Raw genomic sequence first — 9,142 nt, 5'->3', positions numbered from 1 at the left:
CGAGCATATGAAGCTTGGCTGCAAAACAGTGTTTAGCTGGAGGTCCTGGTGGTGTTCAAAACCTCASGAGCAGGTGCTGGAACCTGTGTGTCAAGTCAGTCACCACGAGGTGGTCCTTGTGTTGTGCAGGGTAGTTCCCTGATTTAGCAAGTGCTGAAACAAGGTGGGAAGGACAGATCTCCTGTTAACTGTCAGGCGCCTCATTCCCTTCTCCCTGCACGGAGAAGGCAGACTAACTTCCATAGATAAAATACTTCGCTCACTAAGGACAGAAARACGGCTGCTTTTGTTAAGAGAACAATACAGTATTTTGGTGCAGTGAACTCTACTCGGCTAATGAGATGGAAGAKCTGATGGCTCTTCATTTTCAATAAAAAGCTAGGAAGGAAGTAGGAGCCGTGTATTGCTGGCTGCCATCCTCAGCCTGCCCCTTAAAGAAASCAGACTTTGGAGAAATGCTCATGCAAGAAGTGGCAGGGACATAATCTCTAGGGACAGCAAGGGAAGGCAGAGGAGGCCCAAAGAAATGAAAGGGACCTGGGAAACTGCCAAAATCCAAAGCAGTCTTTGGACTTAACAGTTGAGAACTTAGCGTAAATGGACAAATTCTGCCGTGTGTGCAGAAGCTGCAAAAGTTCTGTCCATCGTGAAGCGTTCTAAATAGGCAGGTGTGTTTTCTAGATAACTGCAGCAATCAGTCTGCCTGAGAGCGAGGTGCAAATACAAAACCACAGGTGTTGGAGACCTTGTTTCTGGTGCACAATGACTTTCTGGCTGCGTGCATCAAATCTGCTGATTTTTGTCTTGCCTGCTGCAGTGATAGGAGGTGATGAAGTTAGGCTAGCTTTGAGGCTGAGGCTTTTCGTTGCCTTTAACATCTTCCTACTTAAAATATTAAAAAGCAATAAAACCAAAGAAGCAAATATACTAATTTACATGCAGTTTAATACATTTAGCTGACAGATTATGCTATGCTTTGAAGTCAGAAGGCACAATATTTTACAAAAAGATGTTATCTTAAACATTCATTAGAGTACAGCAACTGGAAGACAAAGTACCAGGCAGGCTGCTCTGTGCTGAGTGCTTTGCAGCACTAAAGCACTGTCTGGTGGAAAACAGAGGGAAGATTCGGGCCATAGTCACACTGAGGGCTGTCAGGTGCAGCTCTCTGAAAGCCATGTTAACATAACGGCTTGCTTTTCTACCTCTGAACATAGTGAAGCTGTACCTTGTGCTCATTTTTTTCATTAAAATGCTCTTCCTATAAAAACTGCGATATAGAAAACTAGTTTTTTTTTTTTAATCACCATCCTCTGTTATGCTATAAAACTCACCAAGGCACGCACCCCTCTGCGACGTGTTTAGTAAAGACACACTTGCTGTGAGCAAGTTACTGCTCTGTCGAGTAGTAATGAGCAGTCACTCGGTCTAGCAGCATTAGGTAGTTCAGCTAAAACACACAGGGARGCCAGTTAGTCGGAAAGATCTTTTGGCTGAGGTCTCCCTCCCAAGAAAACCTTTATTCAGGGTGTTTCTTGCTGCGATTGTCCTTCCAGATGCGGTAGTTGAGCGCAGAGGCCATGGTTAGCCAAGCTAAATAAGGAACCATCAGGTACGCTGCTGTTCTATTGACGTTGTACCAGGAAGCAGTTGTAGCTGTCGCGGTACCGGTGGTGAGTAGGAGAGTCACCAGGCCCTGCAACACAGAAAGGTGGTTGGTGGTGCCGGACCTGTGGCATTTTCTTCACTAGGCAGTATTTGTATGGCTGCTTCCAAGTGTTTGCATTGGCTCTGGCCCCTGGATCCCTCTGATAGCCGATTCCTCAAAAATAGGGTACCTGTCTGCTGACTCAGTGATTTGAACTGACTTGTGGGAAGATGAGATAGATGCAAGAATTGGGACAGAAGCTGCAACTGGGAGCAGGGGAGCGAGATTAAAATTCCTTCCGGTCCCATTTTTCTGGCAGCAGGAAGCTCTGCGTTGACTCTAACCCCTGAGTGCCTTTGAGCAGGTCACTTTGCTAGGTGAACTTCCCCTGCATTTTTCTCGTGCTGCCTGAAGAGATGTGGGGTGGRTGAATCAACGATGGGCTGCAAAAACGTTCCTTTGTTATAGCATTACTTGCATATTCAACTAGATATTTTATTTTAGCCTATCTTCTTTCTCTCAGCAGGAAATTAATGCTGTCTCGTATGGTTATCGATCACCTGAGTAACATAATGAACCACTCGTATCGCTGCTGTTTGCCAAAGTGGTACTKAGGAATTCTGCTAAGGCACGAGTGTTTACTTTGAGTCCCACAAAGCTCTTATCCAAAGCTGACAGGAAGAGCTACTTGATATCTAGGCATTTAATGATGCTGCGCGTAGGTAAATTCTCTCGGGTGGTTGCAGGACACATTGAAGAGTGGCTTGGGCAGGTAACCATGGCCCACGCTCTGCACCAGTTACATGAATCTGACTAATTTTTTGAAGACAAAACAAGCCCAAACTTACCCTTAGCACCCTGTGAAAAGATAGCAGTGGTCTGTGCTTAGGAAACTTGTTTTTCCACTTACCCATCCCATTTTGTGAGCTCCAAAAAATATGGGAGTCCAAGCCCAGTTTAGTGCCAGCTGCCCTGCGTACAGCCCCAGTGGCAGCACAGACTTCTCATTGAAGCCCCCCAGTTCCTTCCACACGAGGTAGGAGCCGTATCTGAGGAGAGCAAATGCAAGGTGTAATTCTGTGCATGGGCTRGAAGGCAACTGCACGCTTGCTCGTCACGCAAAATGACTTCAGTGTCGGGAGTCTAAATTCACTGGGAGAAGAAGACACCAGACAGTACCTGGCAGAATAACCGGATGTTAAGGGTTGATCATAGGCTGCAGGCAGCAGTTTGGAGAGAGAAAAAGTTCCCGTGGTGCCAGAGCTCTTGCTCTGGGTGCGGAGGAGCAGATTCCCAGCTGCATTTCAGTCTTTAAAGACAGCAACATATTGAAATAGAAGTAAGTCTGGGGCTTGAGTGGAAGAGGGAGGTTTCTACAGAAGAAAGTGTTATTCCAGTAATGGGAGATGATGCTTCAAAACAGCAGGAAATGTATTTTCAAATGGCTGAAATGCAGTTATGGGAGAAGCAGGAACTGAAGTGGGAAAGGACAAAAGGAGCAGCAGCCCAAAGACGGGTGAATTTGGTGTTAGAGCACAGTTAGGGTCTCACAGTTTGGAAGGGAGGAGACAGAAGACGAGGGGAACAAAGATCTTAGGATTTCTGAGGAAARGACTAAGAGGAAGGCAGGCTCTTGCTGTCCGTGGGATCCTGCCTGCTGAAGGATCTTGCAGCCAAATTCTTGGAGGAGTTTGAGCAGATCTTCATGCCACTGAACACTTTGCTGGAACGGGACCAGCAGGAAAGCTGCCAAAGACCAGAACCCTTGGGAGGTTTGCAAGCGTGGGGTATATTTTACACTGAACAAGCCTGACTGGAGCAGGGAGCAGTCGTTGCACAACAGCCTCAGAACCCGGATCTGCTTCGCCGGGACTTACAGAGCCCCAGCTCTCTGCTCTGCTGTTCACAGATGCAAGTTTCATTGCGGAGCAGGATCACTGYGTGCCAGGCTGCTAGGGCACGGAATATCAAACACGGGCATGTAAGCTGCTTATCTCCTGCTTTCGKTTTTCTTGCTCTTTTCATTATTTCTTGCCTTTAATGTACTTAAGGGACTCTAAAGGAACGAAGGTCATGGTGGCTCTGGAGAAGGTGGGTGCACGATGGCTTGCAGAAGGAAAGGGTGGGTTACAAGTACTGAGGAGAGACTCAGGCCCTGGACATGAGGCACCCACCTCCAAAGACACTGACAGTCTGATGCTGTCAAAGTAAGTGACCAGCTGTCACCATTTAGGTTTTTTAAATGTTGAGCTCGATATCCGAGTTTATGATGAGGAATCCCCAGCCAGGGCATTATGAGCTGTGCAGGGGACACAAAGGAAACCCTTCATGGGAAGCCACCAAGCGCTGGGCTCTTTGATCAAGGGATCTTTTACTGACTCACAGCAGAGTCATGTTCTGATTCCCTTACTAGCTCCTTCAATGTGCAACAGGGAAGAAAAGTTTTAAAAGTCTTCTGTAGAGGAAGAGAAGGAATACAGACAGAAGAGCCGGGGAAAGCGCACGAGGCTGCAGAAATTACAAAGCTTTTCTTGAAAGAAGAGGAATCCGAGAGAGAAAGCATGAGAGCAAAAAGCTTTGCRTTCAGGTACATTTTCAGACCTGCATCACTGCTCTATTTTGCATCCAGCTGTGGTATTTAAGTTAAGCAGCAGGGTGCCTATGTACTCTCAGCTTGGAAAAGAGCTGATCTCTCTGAAACTTCCTCTGGTTAAGCCAGACTACGGCAGTACAACAGGTAGGAGTCACTTAAGATGCAGCAGCATAATGGAAGAGATGGCAGGGGAAGGGTAGAAAATGCAGATTGCGGCCCCAGATCATCGCTGGAGGGGAATGTAAAGGCACAGTGTGTTGCAGGGCTACTTCCGGAGCGGTCTGAAGTAATTCACGTTGTTCCTGTGAATCGTCAGTACGTGCCTGATAGTTACAACCTACCTCTACAGAGGTCTTGGCTCCATCTGACTAAAGCAATACCTGCCAGAATAGCAGTAGTAGCTGTTTCAGTAGTAGCTGTGGGGATGGTATTTGGCCTCGCGATAACTCTGTTCACTTGTCAGGAATGGCTGTTTTGACAAGTATTTTAAATTAGTTAAATAAGGCAAAGCGTTGGTTTCACACATGTAGAGTTTTACAGCCTGGCAGTCTTTTACTTGGAAAGACAAGTACGTTTGTTTCGGTTTGGGCTTCTTTTAATCAAGCTCTGTTAGAACAGTTCCATCCCAATTTTTCACTCTTATTATTTTAAAGCTACCAAAGGGTGTATGTAGAGGAAATCCCGAGGCCAGCTGGCTCCACGCTGCACAGCTTGGCAGGTCTCCCCCTCAGAGGCTGTGAGGAAAGCCAGTTAATGGCAGCTTTCCCAACTCTTGCTTTTGGTAGGGGCTTTTTTGCATACGGAGCAACGTCCTATCAAACCCACGCACGGCTCCCCGGACGTGTCTCTACCTGCTCAACGGGAAACTTGACACAATTTCTTACAAACGCAGGGCCACGGGAATATGGAGAGAGAGTTTTCGGATCCAGCACAGCAAGAGCTGTGAGATGAGGGAAGTGCCTTAACACGAGGTGGAAAACGTACCCCATAGATGTGTAGAGGGTTCCCCAGACAGGAGCAAAGACCCAGTTGGGCGGCCGCCAGGAGGGCTTCTCCAGACCTTCGTACCACAGCGGGATCTGCTTCCTGGTGATCTTGCCTCCTAAAAATCCTCCCACGTGGGGCAGGAGTGTGAAACCCAGGGCTGGGACCCAGCCCGGTGCCTCTTCCATCGAGACGGTGAATCTGAAACGAGCACAAACACATTGTTGGCAAAGGGCAAGGTGGTTTTAAAGGGAAGCGAGAAAAACATTGCATTTTTAGTAGATTTTAAAACGTATATACATACATGACCCACAGCTTAGTCTTAAAAATGAGGAGCACAGTGGAAATCAATGGATCTTCAATGAGGTTCCCTGGACAACATTTGCCACCTTGCAGGAACCCATCACTCGCATCCTCTTTTCTTTAGAGCCTTCAGTTCCCCTAAGCCTTGCGCAGTCAGGTGAGCGACTTTTACCTCCCTAAATATTCYCTCCCATAAATAAGCAGGCCAGAGGAATAATGCAGTTGGATATTACCTAAATGGCACGTGGAAGGGTTTAAAACCAGTGTTTGTGTCTCGGCAGAAGCGGCGCGGCCTCGGCGGGCGAGGGCAGAGCGGGTGCCTGCCTGCACGCACCGAGCTCACGCGGGCAGGGTGGGTTCCCCCAGGCCGCGTCAGGGCTCCCTAGCGAGCCCCCATCCAGAGGCCACGGAGCAGGCTCCGTGTTTTGGGCTCGCTAAAGTGTGAGCCAAGGTCTGAGGAGCACAAAGCACATGCCGTGTTCTTCAAATAGACAGGAGCCAGAYGCACCCGGCTCCTGCTCATCTGCGCTGCGGCAGGCAGAGAGCAGGGAGGAAGCAAAAGCAACGGGGAGAGCCCAGGGGAGCAAAGGGGAAGCAGAACCTGTGGGGSCAGGAGCTGCATCCCAGGGGAGAGGCAGGGAGCGCCGCGCGGGATTCCCGCCTTACCGGCTGCGCTCGCACCAGCGGGAGGCTGCGCAGCGCTGACRGGCCCTGCTCGGGAACGGGAGCTTGGCGCGCGGGCGAGGGGCCCTCCTGCGTGGCCACGCGATTCAAAGGAAATCCCGGCGAGGGAAGCGGGGCAAGACACTGAATGCAGAAGAGGGCGGAGGGCCCGGAAAAGCTCGCGGGATTGGGAGGTTTGCGGGGCGTGGGCAGGAAGGGACAGGCCGGCTGCAGAAACGCCCGCCGTGCCGGCAGCACGCAGGGAAAGGCAGCAAGCCGCGCGGGGGGCCACGCAAGTGCCACAGCCACCAAGTCCTCAGGGACTGAACTAGACATAAGGACAAAATAAGGAACAAAAGCACAGGATGTTCTTTTATATCGGGTTATTGGGCTTTATGCTTTGTTTGGATGTGTTTGTGGCAGGGTGGTTTCTAGGATATATTAAACAGCTGGGCTTTGCCAGGTGGTTATTTCTGCAGCCAGCTTCTCCCTGAGGAAAGCGTGGAAGTGTTTTGCTGTCTGAAAGCACTAGATGCTCCCCGGATGAAAAGACGCTACAGTCATTAGTGCACAGGTGACGTGGTGGTGAGTCCTGTCCCTCCGCACATTGAGGGTGACACGAGGAAGCAAATGAGGCAGGAAAGTGGGAATGGGGAAAGAGCAGGAAAAGGCAACAAATAAAACAGCAAGACTATAGACACACCATCTTGAAGGGAATCCTGGCATCCTCTTTTTTGGCGACTGCTAATTGTATAATCTGTTTTCCCATAGCATTTCTCAGTATTTTGCCAGGCCCGCGGGCTGCGGCGCCTGTGCGGACACGTCTGGCACCGGGCGCTGCCCCCAGCCCGGCGCCGCCTCCCGCTGCTCCCCCGCACCCCTCGCTAGAGGCCCGGACATCTTCGGAAAGCAAGGCAGGCACGGGGGAAGCGAAAGCTTCTTTCGGTGCTGCATTTTATCCACCAGTGTAACTGTAATTTAATGCTCGTAGGTTTGGGCCTGCGAGGCTCGCAGGTCTGTTGCACTGTGCCACGACAGCCAAGGTTGCTTTTTGCAGCAAATACTACTCGGGTATCGTTGATGGCTGCCAGGGAGCTCTGACCTTCTGGGGCTGCAGAAAGGCGGGTTCTCAACTACCCCCGCTCAACTGAGTGGGGACGAGGGATGGGAGGACACAGCAGAACAGACCCCACTGCATCCCGCGGCCACTCGCTGCCCAGGCTCATGGAGCTGCAGGGACCTGCCTCGGGAACACTCGATCCTACGTTTCCCTTTCCTGGCTTGTTTTGTTGCACGTGCAGGCTGGCTGTGTAGCGAGTATCTTATCGCCAGGGCTCCAGCGCCTCAGGCGGCGCCGCTCTTGCTCAAGCCACAAATAATTGCTATGTTCCCAGCTCAATTTCAGGGCAAGAGCTGGTTGCATAACATTCTTGCATCCCAATTTTCCCACTGCAGGCAGCTGGATGTGTTTGTTCGAGGACGGTAGCTGCAGTGTGCCTGGTGGGAAATATTAGCCCTGCAAYGGACCCTTCTGGGCCAGGGAGCAGGATGGGGACATTCCCCCTTGCAAGACAAGGCTTTTCCCCGGAAGGAGGCGAAAGGAAGGACAGCAGCTTTCACCCCTGTTTGGATAAAGCTCYGGCTAATCCCTGCCTCGTGCAGCGTGGTGCCAGCTACCGTGTCACGCGCGCTTGAAATGGCCGACACTGCAATAAACACGGTGGGGAGACACCTTGGCAAGGCCAAAATGACCGAGGAGTTTGGGAACCTCTTGTCCCGGCTGTTTGGAGGCAGAGGGAGAAAGGTGGGAAAACACTAGCACGGGGCATGGGGTTCCACGGCCCGGCTCGCCCTCTGCCATCGGTTCCTTGCGGGACAGGTAAGGGCGGCAGGCCAGGGCAGGCGGCCCCCTCGCCGCTTGGTTTGGATCTGCTCCGCGGCCCTGGGTAGCGGGATCCCTGCGGATACAGCCACTGGCTCCTGCTCTGAGGCACAGGCACCGCAAAGGAGTGCACCGTGGGCACAGGATGGTGTTTGCTCACCCTGGAGTGCTCCGTGGGGATGGGACAGTGCTCGCTCCCTGGAGTGTCCCGTGGGCACAGGATGGTGCTCACTCCCTGGAGTGCTCCGTGGGGCTGGGACGGTGCTCGCTCACCTGGGGGGCTGCGCGGGGACGGGATGGTGCCGTCTCGCCTCGGAGCAGCGATGCCTCTGTAACTGTAAGAACACGACATTTAATAAAGAGGGAGCCACAGGAGTGCTCTTGCACTATGTATACACATGCAGTACATATATTTTATATACATGTATATATATTTATAATATACATACATATCATATGCATATAGATGCTGCGAGACTTACACACCCTGAAAATGCCTAAGTAGTGTCTAGCATGCAGCGCCTGGCGCTTGCAGCCTCCCCCAGCTCCTTCCTGGGCCAGGTGTGCAAGTCTCACCGCAACTATACGGATATGATACGTATAGGTTGTACCCATAAACTACAGAGAAATAYAAAAACTATGTAACTATAAAACAACATCTCTATGTTATTAGGATATAGTATTTATCTATATAATATACAAAATATSAATATATAATATCAATATAATTATTAAAATCTTGATATATTTTATATCTAAATACGTCCTTTAGATACATAATTTCCTCTTAACGTACATCTATATGAAGTTAAGAGCAAGCAGGACCGCCGTCAGCCGCGTCCCTGTTGGCGGCGGAAGGTCCCTCCCCGCAGGCCCCTTTGCGCCCCCCGTCGCGGGCCGGGACCGGGACCGGGACCGTTGGACCGTTGGGCGGCTCCCGCTGCCCCCTCCCCCTCCCCCTCCCGCCGCGCACCGCCCGTTACCTCCGGCCCGCGCCTCGCTGCCCGCCGAGGGGCGGGGCCTGCCCTGGGGCGGGGCGGGGCCTGCCTGGGGCGGGGCGGGGCCTGCC

At 51.2% G+C, this 9,142-nt stretch overlaps 2 protein-coding genes across 2 annotated transcripts in view; one reads left to right on the top strand and one right to left on the bottom strand.

Annotated features, from left to right (window-relative positions):
- Nucleotides 1–1,006: 1,006 nt before the first annotated feature.
- Nucleotides 1,007–8,329, bottom strand: TSPO (translocator protein). The gene is made up of 4 exons (XM_026054350.1): nt 8,234–8,329; nt 5,226–5,426; nt 2,559–2,697; nt 1,007–1,696 (listed from the first exon to the last, which is right to left on the bottom strand). The coding sequence occupies exons 2-4, from the start codon at nt 5,411–5,413 to the stop codon at nt 1,520–1,522; spliced, it is 504 nt and encodes a 167-aa protein (XP_025910135.1). The 5' UTR covers nt 5,414–5,426; nt 8,234–8,329; the 3' UTR covers nt 1,007–1,519.
- Nucleotides 8,330–8,586: 257 nt separating this feature from the next.
- Nucleotides 8,587–9,142, top strand: part of MCAT (malonyl-CoA-acyl carrier protein transacylase) — a 3,383-nt gene continuing 2,827 nt past the window's right edge. The window contains exon 1 of the mRNA XM_026054267.1: nt 8,587–8,714. Within this exon, the coding sequence (XP_025910052.1) occupies nt 8,587–8,714 (128 nt within the window). The remainder of the gene's footprint in view (nt 8,715–9,142) is intronic.

This window comes from Nothoprocta perdicaria, unplaced genomic scaffold (genome assembly GCF_003342845.1).
Source record: "Nothoprocta perdicaria isolate Ctin4 unplaced genomic scaffold, notPer1 scaffold_120, whole genome shotgun sequence".
Taxonomy (NCBI): Eukaryota; Metazoa; Chordata; class Aves; order Tinamiformes; family Tinamidae; genus Nothoprocta; species Nothoprocta perdicaria.
This window is presented reverse-complemented; position numbering and strand designations above follow the sequence as displayed.